Source organism: Micromys minutus, assembly GCF_963924665.1.
Source record: "Micromys minutus genome assembly, chromosome: 2".
Taxonomy (NCBI): Eukaryota; Metazoa; Chordata; class Mammalia; order Rodentia; family Muridae; genus Micromys; species Micromys minutus.
In genome coordinates, this window is record NC_137971.1 from 48,935,765 (window position 1) to 48,952,882 (window position 17,118).

At 53.3% G+C, this 17,118-nt stretch overlaps 1 protein-coding gene across 2 annotated transcripts in view; it reads left to right on the forward strand.

Moving 5' to 3' along the window:
- DAGLA (diacylglycerol lipase alpha) overlaps nucleotides 1-17,118 on the forward strand; it is a 54,836-nt gene that overhangs the window by 34,446 nt on the left and 3,272 nt on the right. For both annotated transcript variants that reach the window (XM_080910829.1, XM_080910830.1), the window contains 14 exons: nucleotides 2,014-2,101; nucleotides 3,848-3,982; nucleotides 4,451-4,528; nucleotides 6,219-6,343; nucleotides 9,432-9,585; nucleotides 10,007-10,090; nucleotides 10,183-10,260; nucleotides 10,649-10,729; nucleotides 11,395-11,537; nucleotides 11,861-11,929; nucleotides 12,244-12,316; nucleotides 13,493-13,692; nucleotides 14,584-14,713; nucleotides 15,218-15,405. In XM_080910829.1, the coding sequence (XP_080766955.1) occupies nucleotides 2,014-2,101; nucleotides 3,848-3,982; nucleotides 4,451-4,528; nucleotides 6,219-6,343; nucleotides 9,432-9,585; nucleotides 10,007-10,090; nucleotides 10,183-10,260; nucleotides 10,649-10,729; nucleotides 11,395-11,537; nucleotides 11,861-11,929; nucleotides 12,244-12,316; nucleotides 13,493-13,692; nucleotides 14,584-14,713; nucleotides 15,218-15,405 (1,626 nt within the window). The remainder of the gene's footprint in view (nucleotides 1-2,013; nucleotides 2,102-3,847; nucleotides 3,983-4,450; nucleotides 4,529-6,218; nucleotides 6,344-9,431; nucleotides 9,586-10,006; nucleotides 10,091-10,182; nucleotides 10,261-10,648; nucleotides 10,730-11,394; nucleotides 11,538-11,860; nucleotides 11,930-12,243; nucleotides 12,317-13,492; nucleotides 13,693-14,583; nucleotides 14,714-15,217; nucleotides 15,406-17,118) is intronic.

Here is a 17,118-nt window from a genome sequence, read left to right on the forward strand (position 1 = left end):
GGTCTGGCCACCTCCCAGCCTGAAATGTCAGGCCTTGGAGCCAGCGCTGCACAGCCCATTTTTCCCTCAGTGCAGCTGGCCACCGCCCCCTGGCCCACTTTTCCTGCTCTGAGCACATGCGGCACCGACCTGCTTTTGGGCTCCTGGGCCCTAGAGAAAACTTCCTTCCCTTCCTGACTCTTGTGATTGCCTTTAGGGCTCCAGGCAGTGGAAGCCAGTGCAGCAGGGGCTGGTGCTCAGTGTCATTTTAATTAGGAAGCTCCCTGTGGTTTCCAGGCCCTGTCGGAAGCCATAGCTTGCAGGCCCGTGACCTGTTGTGGTTTCTCCAGGTCTCCTGCGAGGCTGGAGAACACAGTCTGACTGTGGGGCTTCGTCAGGCTGACTATCCTCCCCGCCTGCCTGTCCTCCCTGGCTCTAAAACTCACCCTATTTCTAACAGGGACAATTTTTAAGCTATCAACTCCCAAGGGCTGGGACTTGCACACCCCAGCTGCCACACGGTTGTTATTTTGGTTTCTGAAAGCTGGGAGCATGTCTGAGTTTTGGTCCTTTCTCTTTCCAGTGAAATCTGGTGGGGACTGGGGGAGGGTGTTATTCCGGCTCTTTCCCAGGAGGCTTGACCTTGGGTTTTCATAGAAGGAAAGTCTGCCCCCTTTTACATAGTGAGCCTCCCAACAGTCAGGGATGTTGGGGTCCATAAACTTCCTGTCCAGACTTGGTATGTGTCACCCCAGCTTGGCTGGTGTGGCGGGTAGCCTGAAGGGTGGTTGTACTTGACTAACCTGTCAGCTTCTCACACAACCCTACGATCATCTGCCCCCTGGTGTTCATGCACAGTTCTCAGTGGTGTGAGCATTTCCATCTGGCCAGAGGCTGGGGAGGAAATTTCTCGTTCTACATTTAAAAGCCCTGTTGGATCAGAAAGCAAAATGCTTGTGCTATCCCAGGATGCTTTACTGAGCTTCACTCCCTCTTCATTCTATTTCATTGGTATAGGATGTGAGGCCGGTCCATTTTCCAGGGACTGCAGGTCTCCAGGACAGCTGGCCGCTTACATCATCCCTAGCCCCTTCCGGTGCCTCCTTTTGGTCAGCTGCCTATGTAACCAGGGTTAAAGGAATGGAGAGCAGTTCTTGGCTGCACATAAGAGCCAAGAGGCCCATCGAGAGCCAGTCTGTCATTCCTGATGACTGTTAAGTGACTTGAATGCATCTAAGTGCCACCTTGCCTTTTGCCCCTGACTTGGTGACAGGCTTTTAAGGGGACAGAACGTTGCTCAAAACCCAGTCACAGCCTTTTCTGGATTTGTTTTGAGATTCATAATGTTTTGTGTCTTCTCTCTCTCTCTCTCTCTCTCTCTCTCTCTCTCTCTCTCTCTCTCCTGCCTTTTTTTTTTCTCCTCGAGATAGAGTTTCTCTGTGTACCCAGAGAAATAGTTTCTCTGTGTACCCAGACTTGACTACTCTGGACTTTGCTCTGTAGACCAGACTGGCCTTGAATTCATAGAGATCCACCTACCTGCCTCTCCTGCCCAAGTGCTGGGCTTAAAGGAATGGCCAACCCCAGTGATACCAAAGCTCTTTGTGCTCAGAGTGCACCAGCTTCCCAGGTGTCCAGGATGTAGATGCCTTCCTGGGAAAGTAGCTTGTTGTTCTCTCTGCTCGCTGACTCCCGAGCCCCCTAAGTCCCCACATGGCCTGAGGAGGGAGAACAGGAGGGACAGGAGACAGCCATGCAAGCAGTGCACCTGCCCTACCCAGACAGCAGCGGGGACTGAGGGCCTCCACAGCTCACAATGTCGGCTAGCAAGAGTGTCCAGGAAGTACCCTGGCTGGCTGACAGCTGGGTCACTGGCCACCCAGCTGTAGCTAGCCTGCTGCCTGTTCTCCCCCAAGCCCACTGGAGAGCTTTTTGGAGTATCCTGGGAACAGGCCATTCTATTTCTATAACATCTGGCCAGCTCCTCTAATCCAGACCCGAGACCTGACGCATGTCAACTGTCTACCTTCACAGGCACCGGTTAGAGGAGGGTCAGGCCACCAGCTGGTCCCGCCGTCTAAAAGTGTTCCTCTGTTGCACCCGGACAAAGGATTCCCAGTCAGTAAGTACCCATAGTTGCTTGCCTCAGGTCACTCCTCTGGCAATGCTAGGTGGGTGGGGCTGGTAGGAGGTGGGGTATTGTGAGCAGAGTGACAGCCTGCTTGTGGGAAGGGTCTGTCCTATCACTGAAGTACTGCCCCACCCTGCAAAGCAGACATTCACCTCTTTAACTGTGGAAACAAAAAGCCTTGATGGCTGATTTGGTGCCCTTGGAAATGGTTTAGCTTAAAAGAAAAGTACCATGTGGTCAGCAGTGGATGAATATGGAAGGTCTGGGGTGCTGTTGAGAGCTTAGCCTGGGGCTGGGTGACCCACGTCTCTGACGTCTGAGATGCAAACAGACCCATAGTGTTGAGGAGCAAGTTCTGCAGGAGGTGGCTCTGAGCAGGAAGGGAGGTTAGAAGTCACCCAGCCCCACCCCTCCGTTTGTAGATCAGATGAGACCCAGGAAGATGGAATACTTTGCTCAGTGTCCCACAGCTAGGGAATAGCAGAGGTAGAGAAGTCAGAGGACCACTCCTTCCCATGGAAGACAGTGAAGTGCCCACTTCAGACACTCTGGGGAAGCCTGGAGCGGCCCCTCCCTAACAGCACTCCCCCAGGAACCTTAGAGTGAGCACCTAAGAAAGGAAGCCCCAGTGTTGTGTGGGGGGCTGTGTAGGGATGCTGAGAGACCCTGGTGCAGCCGAGCTGCAGGTGTGCCTTGCAGACGGCAGGGAATGGAGCCCTGGAAATGGAAACCAGGCTTGCCTGTGCTTATGATAGTCTACTCTTCTCCCTGCAAAACACAGGGTCAGGGCTGTTATAGGGCTGTTGTTAAAGATCACAGGAACCCAGTGCATGATCCTGTTGGGCATAGACAGCCCAGGGGCAGGTCCCATAAGAGTGATCTTTCTCCAGCTTGTATGTTGCTGCCAATGAACTCTACTTGAATTCCTGTCTTTGAAAAAAATTGCACAAATGCCTGTATGTTCAAGCCGGGCACCCTGAGCTGGGCAGCTGAAGCAGAGCAGTGTTCGGCTCCATGTGGCCCCTTAGAGGTTTGAGCTGGCAGCCACTGGCATGTTTCTCCTGACTCGCCAGGATTCCAGGATGAGACCCAGTGACACAGATTCAGTTACCTGGAGTTTGTTCTCACTCTGCCCCCTCCTGATGGGTTCAAGGCAACAAAAGGCAGGGGAAACCCAGGACCACAGCTAGCAGGGCTTGTCTGCCTCTGTTCTTTCCTTTTACCCAAGGCCCAGGGCCAACTGGAAGCCAGAGAGGCCAGACTGTAAAATTCTACTTCTCAAGCACATTACAGGGGCCACTGAGCTGAGGCTGCTGAGAAGCAGGGGAAGCTTGAGATTTGGGAGATTTAGCAGGACTTCCCAGATCACAGCTGGTAAGGCAGCGGTAGCCAGATGCGTTGTGTGGCTTCTCTTCTAGAGAAGAGCTGCGTGGGCCTTCACCCTGGGTATCTAGAGAGAGAAGAGGTAAAGGCCTAGGTTGGCACCTGTTGAGCAAAGGGAGGCTTGAGATGTAGGACCTCAGTGGAGAGAAGAGGCCTGGGAGGTAGAGGAAGGGTCGGCAGCTAAGATGGCAAGGGCACAGGACTCAAAACGGGGTCTCCAGATTCCTGCTGTACAGAGGTGCCCAGGATTGCGGAGGTTTCTGGTAAGCTTGTCCTGGGTGTTCACTCATGGTCTCTCCTTTCTCCTGTTGCCCTGCCACCTGCCTTCCTGCCTTCCTGGGCCTTGCCTGACAGGATGCCTACTCAGAAATTGCCTACCTCTTTGCCGAATTTTTCCGTGACCTCGACATCGTGCCCTCCGACATCATTGCTGGCCTGGTGCTGCTTAGGCAGCGGCAGCGAGCCAAGCGCAATGCGGTGCTGGATGAGGTAAGCACCCACTAGCTCTCCTTACGGCTCATCACCGTCCACTGTCCCAGCTGAAACCTGCTGCCGGCCATTGCACTGACTCCTGATAAGCAGGCTTGTCTAGACCACATGCTTCTGCAGCAAGCCTCCAAGGATGTCCTGTTCACTGGGGCTCAATGACCAATGCCAGCTCCAGTGCTTCAGCCTCTGTCTGAAATTTGCCCTGGCCTCTGTCCTCACTAACATACCAGCTCGGGTCTCTGTACATCTCACACAAAATTTCTTTTCTTCTCGGGTGGCTCAGGACCATCCCTAGGGGTTTGAGGGTCTGGGTAGAATGGGGGAAAACTAGAAATACAGGGAAATGTGATTTTGGAAAACTGCTGCAAGCCACATGGTTCCTTCAGACCTCTGAAGCAGGCTGAAGCTGAGCTCCCTTCTCATCTTTACATCTGGACCACTGTCCATCTTACCGCGCCTGTTTTCCAGGCAAACAATGACATCTTGGCTTTCCTGTCTGGGATGCCAGTGACCAGAAACACCAAGTACCTCGACCTCAAGAACTCGGTGAGTGGAGCTGCTTCCTTTCTCCAGTGCCTCTCTGTACCTCCCTACAACAACATGGTGTGAAACAGTACTACCACTCTTGCTCAGCTGTCCCAGGGAGTCTCAGATCAGGTCCTCACAAGCTCTCACAGCATTGCTGTTTCAGTGAGCAGGACCCTGAATCTCTTAGCCAAGCTCCAAGCTTCTGGGAATGACACAGTACTTTACAGGGATGGGCTGTGACATCACTGATGCTGCTGCCCTCATAGTTGGCAATGGGGTGGGGTGCTGCCATTTAAAAGCCTTTTAGCAATAGAAACGTTCCTTAAGCATCTTCAGAAGAAAGCCCATGTGCAACCACGTGGGTCCCATGGTATGAAGGAAGGTACAGTCCAGGCCAGGGTGGCTAAGGGTGCAACCATGGCTAGTAGCAGGAACAGTCAGCCTGGGCCTGGAGAGGCAAACTAATTTAGGTGCGTCCTTGCTCAATTGCCTCTCCCTGCTACCTGGTGCAAGCCTGTCATCCTCAAAGCCTTCAGGACAAATATAAAAGGCCCTAGGCACACCTTGCACACAGAGCTACTGTAGGAACAACTGACCCATCCTAAATTCAGGCCAGCAAGGTACTGGAAGCTTAGTGCCAAATAAAACAGGGCTGGCAAAGTTTTGGTCCTTGGGGGTCTGTGTCATTAGAAAAGCCCCAGGCATTTGTCTCCTCAAAGCAGACTCCACTCCATCTTACCAGCCACAATCATACACAGTCCACTCCTAGCCAGCTGCCGGCCACTCACTCGGGCCTCGCATGACTGACTCTTACCACCCCCTGGGGGGAGAGGCAGAGTCTGCACCTGCCACCTGGCAGAGGCGACCAGCGCCCCGCCTCCCTGTCCTGTCACCCAGGGTAATTGCCTCTGCAGCTACTGGCTCCTTCCTGAGTTCCTGAAGAGCAGGCAGAGGGTGCTGATTGTGGCCTACCTGTTTCACTTCACAAGATGACTAATCACCCTCCTTAACTTTTACAAGGTGACTAATTCCCTCTAAGTGCCGCAGTCCTGGTGCCCAGGGGCTGGGGACTGACTGACAGGCTTTGCTGGGACACTGCCATCCCAGCCTCTGGACAGCTCATAGCACTGATACCAACCATCAAGCTGTTGGGCAGCAGACTCCTGGGTTTCCAACTGGCACCTTTCTCTAACTGATCCCAATCTCGGGGGACAGCCTCCCTCAGCCTCAGGAACCTGGGACTCTGAGTCAAGTCTGAGAGGACTAGTGAGCCAGAGACATTTGGTGGTCGGTTTCCATGCCCAGTATGGCTCATCTGGTTGCCCATAGACACTCCCAGCTTCAGACCCTGCGGTTGCACAGGGTTAAGTTCCCAGGGCCTGTGGGGGTGGGGTGGGGGGAGACTGCCACTCACACCTAATGTTCCCTTTCATCTTGGGTAAACAAGCCAGGGCTCGGAGGGGTTTTCTGTTCCAGGATCATAAATTCTGAGACAATAGTGATAGGATAGATCATCCGAGTACGCTAGCCCAGTATAGGGAGATCACTGGGCGATGTAATTAGTGTCCAGAGGGACTGCCCCCCCTTGGGACCCGGCAGCTGTCCCCCACTGGAGCAGATAGGTAGGCTCCCACCTCAGGGACTGGTGGTGGCTGAGGTAGCAGGCAGGAAGGGCTGAAGTCACCACCCTCTGCATCCTGTCTTCCAGCACGAGATGCTACGCTACAAAGAAGTCTGCTACTACATGCTCTTCGCCCTCGCTGCCTATGGCTGGCCCATGTACCTGATGAGGAAGCCCACCTGTGGCCTCTGCCAGTTGGCTCGGTCCTGCTCGTGAGTATTCAGCCAGTCCCCAGCCACGTTAGCGTAGGCTGGAGGGAGGGTGCCCTGATGAACTGGTGCCCCTTCCCCTGGACCTTGGAAACTGCTGTCCTGCCCCTGCCTCCTCTGTGTCCTCCTCTCTTCCATACTGTCACTGGGCCACTAACTTCCTCCTGTTTCCTCTCTGGACTGGAATTATACAGGCAGCCTTTCAGTTGCTGCCTCTGGCAACTCCATGCTCTTCTGTGAGTCTCCCTTTCTACATCTGTGAAATGGGATGTTAATACATCTGTTCTTGAGATGTGATACTGCAGTGTTTGCACTTCTGGTTCCCTTCTGTGAGAAGCATTCCCTTCTGCCTACATCTACCTTCTCTTGCCTGTTCTGCTGTGTGCTGCCAAAAGTTTAGAAAAATGAACTTTCTTGGTAGGTAGGCCCACTCCATAGACGTCTCTAGAAATGCACCAAGAAGGCACTTTGTACAAAGTTCTGAGCAGAGAAAAAAAGGCCTGGACCCAGATCTGACCTGTAGCTGGCTCTGCCCTCAGTCCTGCCCCTGTGGAAGAGGAGGTGGGGCTCCGTGCTTTTAAGTGGGCCAGAGAAGGGCTTTGGAAGGACCCTGTCCTTCTATGATATCTCTGTCCTTAGTCCATGACAGACAGAAGCAGGACAGTTCCCTGGGCTCCTGTTCCAGAAAAGCTGACCTAGTGGGCCAGTGCCTCTGTCCTCCATGCCTCCCACAGCGGCAACAACCTATCCACAGTGCCTCCACTTTGAGAAAACTGGTGGTTCTTGGGACCTTGTTCTCACTGTCCCTAGCTGATCAGAGAGGGCCAGGTGACTGTGTGCTCCTCCCATCTCTGCCAAATGTACGTGCTTGTCAGGTCCCCTGCATTCCTGGGACACTGAATCTGGATGGAGAGATTCTCAAGATGAGCTCTGGCCAAGGAGCCCCTAGACCTGTGCTTAGGTGGGCCCTCTCCACTTCTCAGGAGCCTGTTCCCCAGTTCCTGCAGTTGCCATCAGCCTATAGGACAGCTCCGAATCGCAGAGCCACTAGCAATGGAGCTCTGAGTGCTTTGGGGACAGTGGGAGTATCAGCCTCTGCATGAGCCGGTACTGAAATGGCAGAAGACAGTCCTCGGCTTTGGTGGGGCACAGTCAGGTCTGGGACTCTTGGAAGAATGATCCTAGGGTGGGGTGGAGACAAAGCCACATTGTGGGGATAACTGGAGAAAAGGTGGCTGGGCACCGTTCGTAGCTTCTGCTACCTGCCTGCTGCTTGTCATTTCCATGGGTGGCAGATCCTGAACTTTGGTTGTTTGCCACAGTGGGTGACACATCACCACTTTGTAAGGGCCTATTCTGTGTGGAGAATGGAGCAGGACAAGGGGCATGGCCTAGGGGACAGGCTGGGGTCTAGTAACTTTGGGAATCAGCAGTCAGTGCTGACTGACAGGAGAAAGCCAAGGCTTATCTGGACCATGGTTATGGAATTAGAATGTGATGTAGCAGGACAGATTTGAACCCCAGCCCTATCTCTCCTCTGCCTCAGTTGAGCCTTCTGCTTAGCTGATGGAAGAGGGGAACTTTCTGAAGACTGGAAGGTAGGACCTTGAGCCGAGCCTGCCACCACTTGACCTGATCGTGGCTTCTCCAGGGACATCTCTGGGAAGAGTGTCCTGTGTGTTGTTTTCTATGTATGGGCAGTCCCTGATCCAAACAAAACTCAGACAAGCTCAAGTCTTGGCTTGACTCTGGGGTTTCTCGATGAGTCCTCCCCCTGTTGGGAAGTCACAGTCCCACGGGTGCTGCTCTGAGAAGACAAACACCTCACGCTGAATGTCAATTCAAGACAGCTGGCAGCCCGGTCATACTTGCCCCCAGCTCCGGGTACCCAATCCGTTGGGTGCTGGCTCCCTCTGGTGGCCTGAGAAGCAGATGCATTTTTCTCCAACCCATCCCTGCTTCTATCCCCAGTGGAGTGAGCAGTTCAGCCCTGGCTCATCTACCCTGGGGAGCATCCTGTATGTCTGACAGGCTTGGTGATTGGAGAAACATCTGTGACTAGCACAGAGCAGACCCTGCCCTGTGTAGCACCTGCCACAGCAGAACACAGGTGAGGGACTCTGGGGCAGGTTAGCAGAGCACATGGCTATTGTGGAGGGACATAGCTGAGTGCTAGACCAGGGGTCAGGTCAGGACTGGCCCTGTCAGAGAGTACCTAGAGTAGACCTCACTGCAGGGTCACATTTGGATGGAGACTAAAGGTTATTGGGGGATAATGTGCACAGAATCTGGTGAGGGAGCTATTCGGGCAGAGGAAGGAAAGGTAAGAGTGGTGTAGATGAGGGGGTGATGCAGGGGTCAGTCAGATGAGGCCAGATGGGGCAGAGGACTCAAGGCAAGGACTCAGACTTTTATGATAAAAGGGGGAGCATCTCTGTGGGATCCTAAGAAGAAACGTGATAGTGGCTCAATGTGCCTTCACAGGGTCCCTCCCTGTGCTACTGAGTTGGTAGTGTGGGGGCAAAGAAGAGGTCAGTCTGCAGACAAAGGATGGGAAAGGACAGTGGGCAGGTTTGGTTTTAAATGTGAAGACAAAGTGGACTGGTGTGGGGTGACTGAGAGGAGCTGGTGTGATAGGAAGTTGGCTGGGGTTCTGGGGACCCTCAGTACAGCTGAGAGGGAGGCCATGTAGGTCCTGTAAGGTGCCTTTGGAGGTCTGCAGTGGGTCTACTGCTGTCCTAAGCGAACCTGCAGAAAACACATGAAGTAGGCTATTAGAGGAGAGAGAGGTCCAGGCTAGACCCAGGACCTTGGAAATGAAGGGCAAGCGGGAAAGGAGGCTCAGCCTGGGAAGATAGAAGAGCAATAAGGTCGGCAGCTAAGAGGAGGGTTCATGGTCCAGGCGGCGATGCGTGGCAGGAGACTGTGATGAACTGGCTCATGGTGTGACCACTAAATGGTCACCAGGGCTTCGAGATTCAAGGAGACAGACAGGGTGGGGCTGAAGCCATCTGGAGCCACTTCCAGGGATGACTGGAAAAGAAAAGATCACCCTACTGGCCTGCCCTGAGTTTCTACTGCCCCATTCCAGGTGCTGTCTCTGCCCTGCACGGCCCCGATTCGCCCCTGGGGTCACCATTGAGGAAGACAACTGTTGTGGCTGCAATGCGATTGCCATCCGCCGTCACTTCCTGGATGAGAACATGACTGCTGTAGACATCGTCTACACTTCCTGTCACGATGCGGTGAGGGGCCACTGGGGACCCAGGCCACCAATGACACTCTGCGGGCCAGTGGAGCTAACTGTGGTTTCCATATCATCTCCAGTGTATAGTCCAGGGATGGCCTCCTCCATTTTGGTGCCTGACATCCACATTGCTTCAGACTAAGTGGAGAAATAGGTGCCAATCTCATTCAGTATTAGAGCCTTCAGGCCCAGCTTTAAGGGCCTGGAAGAGACAGGAGGCACTGGGAAGAGGCAGTGAGCCTTCTGGACTGAGCACAGGTCTGACTGAGGCAGAGTGGAGTGGAAGGGCCAGGTACCAAAGAATCCTCAGTGGCCTCCAGGAACCCTGGCTTTGGCAGATGTTAGGGACCCTGTGGCCCATGGGGAGTTTCATCACCATAGTTCTAGGGACACTTGGGCTCATGAGCTGGTACTCCTAGGTCTATGAAACTCCCTTCTACGTAGCTGTGGATCATGACAAGAAGAAGGTGGTGATCAGTATCCGAGGAACACTGTCCCCCAAGGTAAGCTACCCGTGTGTCTACTCCACAGGCCCCAGTACTTGTGGCCTTGCCTGTTCTTAGACACCTCTGACCTGCCCTTTTTTTTCCCCAAGGATGCCCTGACTGACCTGACAGGCGATGCTGAGCGTCTCCCTGTGGAAGGACACCGAGGCACTTGGTTGGGCCACAAGGTATCAAGCTTAACACCCTGAGGTTCCCTCACCCACCCCTGACAGCACTCAGGTGTCTGCGGTTAGTAGGTGTGTCTTCCCTTGTCAGAGATCAGTCAGCAGAGAGTGGTTTAGTCAGCCTGCTCACTAAGGCCTGGGGATCTCAGGGGCTGTCCCTAGAAATATCTGGGCAGGCAGCTGGGGAGATGTCACTCCTGTTTCTGTTGGGCAGACATCCCTCCAAACCTCCATTTTCTCATTTGGAAAGTGCAATTGAAAAGGGAGCAAAGAAGCCCCCACCGGCCCTCATGGCCTGTTTGTTGAGGAATGGAAGGGGCACTGGCTGAGATTACTGGCTATTCCGGTCCCCGAGGCTTCCTAACAGCCCTGCTCTGCTTCTCATACCCAGGGCATGGTACTCTCAGCTGAGTACATCAAGAAGAAGCTGGAGCAGGAGATGGTCCTGTCCCAGGCCTTTGGGCGAGACCTGGTGAGTTTTCCATGACATCCCATCCCTTCTCCAAACGCTAGCTGTTGCCCCTTCCTCCCACATTCCCAGCTCCTTCTAGCTGGCTCCACCCTGCCACATCCTACCTTCCAGGCCTCCTTTTTCAAAGTCTCCTTTCTCCATACTCTGCACCCCAGTTACCAAATGTGTACTCTGCCAGCCTTGTGGTCAGGACCACATGTTGCAAGATTTACAAACTAGTGACAAAAACAGCTCTTAAGTAGGGAGAAGGCTGCAGCCTGAGTCAGCCCAGCTACTACACCCCATATTGGTAACTCCTGAGGGTGCTGCCAGTGCCCCCCTCAATTCCCAGGTCTCACACTGTAGGCTAGTGGTTAGGGTGGAGGAATAAAGACAGGTAACACAATTATTATAACCGTAGTCACCAAAGGGTGAGGGGCAATGCCTAGGACAGAGGGAGCTGTTTCTGGAAAATCAGGGAGGGCTTCCTAGAGGAGGAAATTTCTGAACAGGGCTTTAACAAGTAAGTAGGAGTTTGTGAAAACAGTCTCTATGCCTTTGCTCTGTAAGGTCCTAGCTTGACTCTCCCTCAGTCTAGCATCCATGCTGAACAGCATGAGACCTCATCTTCCCAGTGTCCACTGGGAAATAGAAACAGGGCTCTCAGGCATCTCTTGGTCCCCCAGGGCCGTGGAACCAAACACTATGGCCTGATTGTGGTAGGCCACTCCTTGGGAGCAGGCACAGCCGCCATTCTCTCCTTCCTCCTGCGCCCCCAGTACCCGACCCTCAAGTGCTTCGCCTACTCCCCACCAGGAGGTCTGCTGAGGTAAGAGCTGGCTGGAACAAGACCCTTGAGAACCAAGGGCTGACTTGGGCTGGCCAGGACTGGGAACTGGTGGCTGGGTTGGGCAGCCCAGCTTCTGATCCCAGGATGAGTGGATGACACAGGGCTACACTGTGGTAGTAGGATGGAGGTTTTTAACACCCCAGGTGGAACCCCCACACGAAGTCTTGTGGTAAAACACAGGCAGGAAAGGCTGAAACTGAAGCAGAGCCTCACTCTGAAAAACAGAGACACGGGTGCAGTAGGGCCCCTCCTACCAAGGCCCTGCTCTGGGCTTGAGCCCCTTCCCTTGACTTCTCTTGTAGTGAGGATGCCATGGAGTACTCCAAAGAGTTTGTGACTGCTGTGGTTCTGGGCAAAGACCTTGTTCCCAGGTAAGTTCATCTCTTAGCAGGGTCTCACCTCGCTCCTCTGCACACACATCTCTCACTCAGCCCCCTCACCCTCTTCCTAAGGACTCTAGTGCCCCCTTCCCATTCCTAGTGACCCTGTGATGAGAAGACAGAGAGTGCAGGTACCATACCTTCCTGAGTGGCCTCTCTGGCCTGCATACTTTCTCTAAATCGTGACCCAGGCAGACCTATCACCTTGTCCCTGGGGACAAGGTACCCTCACTCCCCCACTCCCCCCTTCCTTTCCCTCCCCTGGTCCATGACTGGTTCTGGCTAATGCTCTTCCCCTTCTACAGGATCGGCCTTTCCCAACTGGAAGGTTTCCGCCGGCAACTTCTGGATGTCCTGCAGCGAAGCACCAAGCCCAAAGTGAGCTCCTACTAGCTCCCTGACCACTGGGAAGTCCTGGCTGTCCCTCTTGTTGTTCCCCACTGATCCTAGAGACAAAGGGCAAGAGGCCACCACTGTGTTATGGATGATTTGGGCTGTCAGACCCTCAGTATCCAAGCTCAACACATCCAGTTCTTGCTCTTGTGAGGAGACTGAGTCCCAGTGTGGAAGGAACTTTGCTCACAAACTAAGCTGTCATGGTGTCATAACTGGAACTTAGGTGCTTCTCCCACATGCAGCTGATGAGAGAAAGGCAATCCCTGAGGCATGCTGCTTTGAGCAGACAGGGAAAGACCTATTGAGGTTGCCCAGAGTTAAGGAAGGCTGCTACCCCATGTGGAGGGTCTGGCTTAGTTCGTTGTGTTATTCTGTTGGCGTCAAGAGAGAGCCAGCTTTTTCTAACACATACCAGGTCTTGGAAAATCCTGAGGAGCCCTTTCTGTACAGAGATCTTCACTGCCAGGCAGATGGAATGTGGTGGGACAAAGTTTTATGGCCAAGCATCCTGGAGTAGGCCAAATGTACGAGGCCCTTTTCAATCAATGGGTGCTCCATGAGATATCTCCCCACCCCTAGGTGGGTCCTCACCCTCCTTCCGATGCCGATATATAGCCTTTCTAGCCTTGGTGCTTGTGACCCTCTGGCAGAAAGGACCCTGAGTCAGGTGGCAGACGACCCTGGGTCAGCACAGCCTTATAGCTTTATGAGACTGTCTCCCTGAAAGCCTAGTCCTTGGAAGCAAGTGTTTGTTTCTCACAGGGCTAGGCCCAGGCATAATACCCAAAAGGTCTAGCTGGGTCATACTAAGGCCTGTCCCACCTTTGCCTTGTACAGTGACCCATGGCAGATCCCTCCCCTCACCAGGTATGTCTCCTACCCACTAGATGAGGGCTTGGCTAGTCTTCCAAGCCCTTCCCAGCTCTGAAATGCAACAGTTCTGTGTCACCTGTTCTTGGCACCTTAGTAGCCACCTGGCCACCGTACACCTCAGCCACTACCTCTTCAGGTGGGCACATAGCTTTAATGCTCCAGCCACTGCCCCCACCACCAGCCTTCCCCTCTCATCTGTTGAGCCCTTCCTTGCAAGCACCTCTGATCCCATCCACCTAAGCAGAGCTGCTCAGCTCTGTTCCCCCTCTCCATGGCCCTATACAGTGGCGGATCATCGTGGGGGCAACCAAGTGTATCCCCAAGTCGGAGCTGCCTGAGGATCAGGTGGAGGTGACCACCTTGGCCAGCACACGACTCTGGACACATCCCAGTGATTTGACCATCGCCCTTTCGGCTAGCACCCCACTCTACCCACCTGGCCGCATCATCCACGTGGTCCACAACCATCCCGCTGAACAGTGCTGGTAGGTGCTGTTGATGGTCTGGGCCACTCCTGTAGGTGTGGGTCCAGGGAAGGGTCTGCTGAGAGCTGGTCAGCTAGTCACTCACAACTGGAGCAGAGATAAAGACAGTAGTCAGGAACACCCCCCTCCCCGAGAATTTCCCCCAGCTTCTAGCCATAGGAAGGAAACAAAGACTCGGTCCACATCTGTCTCCAGGTAGAATTTATAATTCTGTGTCTCCCCAAAGGAGTCTAGTCCTTGGAAGCAGTGTCTGCACTGCACAGGGCCAGACATTAGATCATTAGATCCAGAAGCAGGGATCTGACCCAAAGGAAGCCAGGCCTGGCAGGTCCAGCTGATCAAACTGAGGTCTGTTCCACCTCTGACTTGTAACTACTGTCAGCCCTTCATTGGTGTCTCCCAAAGCTGCAGCAATCCCTATTCTTGGTACATCTGGGAGTAGATGACCTATAGTGGCCACCCGACTCTGGGCCAACTTGTACCTCAGTGTCCCTGGGTTAATCTCCAGACACATGTGACCAAGAAGGGAACCAAGGCAAGAACAAGAAGTGTGTGAGTAGGTAGACCTTTCTGGCTTCATACTCTTCAGAGCCTTGGGCCCTGGGCTCTCTTTTTTAATACAGACTGTTCCTCCTGACAGAAAGCTGGGGTTCTGAGCCCTGCCCAGAGATAGCAGAGGTAGCCTAGACCAAGAACAAATGGGAGACCTTGTAGGGACTGCAGCCGAGGCTCCAGGTCAGCCTTTCATAGGCTGCGGACAAAGTAGCTAGGCCTGGGAATACATACCTGCTGCCTAGAGTAAATGGGGACCTCCAAATTCAGCCTGTAGATCCCTAAGCAAGTTCACAGAGTTGAGCCTCCTGACCCCTTTCTCTGTCACCCATGTCCCAGCTGCTGTGAGCAGGAAGAGCCCACATACTTTGCCATCTGGGGTGACAACAAAGCCTTTAACGAGGTGATCATCTCACCAGCCATGCTCCATGAGCACCTGCCCTATGTGGTCATGGAGGGGCTCAATAAGGTGAGTGCGGGCAGGGCCAGTGGGTACCCTCAGATTGAGTTCCTGGATCCCTTCTGAGAGACAGGGGCCTGAGACTCAGATGCTAGCCAGCCCAACCACAGTCCCCAGCTGGTCCCTGGTAGTAAGAAAGACTGGCAGTCTTTCCACTCCACACACTTGGCACTTTCCACGTACCATGTTGTCCCTTGGTAGAGAGGACGGAATTTAGAAGATTCCTAGGGGCCTATATCTAAGAAAGACTGAATTGAGAAGCCCTACAGGCCAGCTGGCCATTACCAGATATATAGTCACGTGGGGACAGATCTACCTTCATGGGCGCCCGAAGGACTAAAGAGAAGAGTGCTCCAACTTGTCTTCTTGAAAGACAAGCATCCCATGGCAAGTGCCTGGCCTTCCATGAGGTGGCAAGGGGACCCACTGCACCATAAGACTGTTCACTCTGGGAAGGCACAGGGCTGGGCTGGCCACCCTCTCTACCACCAGGTCCCTGTGTCCTGTTCCCAGGTGCTGGAGAATTACAACAAGGGGAAAACAGCGCTGCTGTCTGCTGCAAAGGTCATGGTGAGCCCCACCGAGGTAGACCTCACTCCCGAGCTCATCTTCCAGCAACAGCCGCTGCCCACGGGGCCACCTCTGCCCACGGGGCTGGCCCTGGAGCTGCCTGCGACAGAGCATCGTAACAGCAGTGTCAGGTGCATCTTGCGTCCCCACTGCACCCCACTGTGGGTTCAGAGTCTGCATAGTTGTGAATGTGTACACCCGTGTGTTCTCTGTGCCTCTTGGGCCAAAGCTGTGTCCATGTGCTCAGAGCAGAAGCCAATCTCTACTCAGGACCTCACTCTGCTGCTGTCTCTCACCTTGCCATCAGTGTCTTGGGATTTCCCAGGTAGCATAGGAGGTTTCAAAGCACACACTGACCTACATACACCGGGCCCAAACACCGATTTCATCATTCCCACTTCGATCCAAACAGATATATTCCCAGGTGTTTGCTCAACTGCTTATATATTAGAGTTTATGACAAGCTTTACTCGTAAGTACACAGAATACTCCCCACAGGACACACACCAAGCCAGGCAGAACACATATGGCTGTGGGTACACCCAGACAGGTAGGTGTGTAAATGTAATGTCTGTTCCTGTGCCAGACCCACAGCACTCAGGTACATGTGGTCCAGCTGTACACAGCTACCAAGGCACACCCATCATCATATGTTCTAGAGTGGAAGCTTTTCCAGGAGAAGGTAGTCCTGCCTTGCTGGGACCGGCTTCCAGGCCCTGTATCCAGCTGCTGAGAAGTAGGAGGTGGTATATCACTGCTTGGTAGGGGACCTCTACACTTCTCCTTGTGTTTTCTGTGTTGGCTACGTGTCTCCATGAAGAGCCAAGTATCCGTCCCTGACCATTGTTCATGAGGCAACCACTCATTTTCCAACACCCCTTCCTTTTCAACAGATCAAGGGGCTCCATAGTTTGCTGCTCCTGTCCAGCTGTGTCATGTGAGATGTAAGGGGGAACCCTGGGATGAGAAAAGGATAGACAAGGCACTGGAAGGTGCTGGCTGAGAGCTGGTGGCAGAATCCCTCTTCTCTTCCTCCATGCTCTCTTTCCCTGTCTCTCCACCCTTCCCTCTGTCTCCCATTCACTGTAGCCTCATAACTGAGCCAGAACATCCAATCTCTTGGTGCCTGTCTTCTGTTAGTACCGTGATAAATATGGATGTCAAGGACCCAGAGCTCGGGATCTTAATGCTCTTGGTGGGGTTTTAAGCCTTTTAGGGACTCCATATCTGTCCACCTAGCTTCTGCCTTTTGTTTTCTTCCTTAGTTTATGAGTTGGTTTTATTTAAATTTATTTTAGATTTATTTTTATTATTTATCGGAGTGTATGTGTCTGTGAATATCTCTCTCTCTCTCTCTCTCTCTCTCTCTCTCTCTCTCTCTCTCTCTGTGTGTGTGTGTGTGTGTGTGTGTGTGTGTGTGTTTGTGTGAGCCCATGGAGCCCAGCATTGAATCCCTAGCGCTAGAGTTACCAGGGGTTGTGAGCGACCTAATGTGGATGGTAGGATCTGAACTCAAGTACCCAGGACTGAGCAGGAAGCACTTGTAACTTCTGGGCCATATCTGTAACCCTTACTTTTATTTATTTTTAAAATTATTTTTCATGCATATGAGTGGTTTGCCTGCATGTGTGCCTGTGTTTCTTGTGCATGTCTGGTGCCCTTGGAAGTCAGAAGAGGGCGCTGGTTCTCCCGGGACTGGAGTTACAGATAGATAGAACTCAAATCCACTGGAAGAACAACCACTGCTTTTTACAGCCCTGAGCCATCACTCCAGACTCGGAGTCAATTTTCAAAAGTCAGGACTCCCTGCCCCAAACTACTCAAGAGTTCTGTCCCTACCCCCT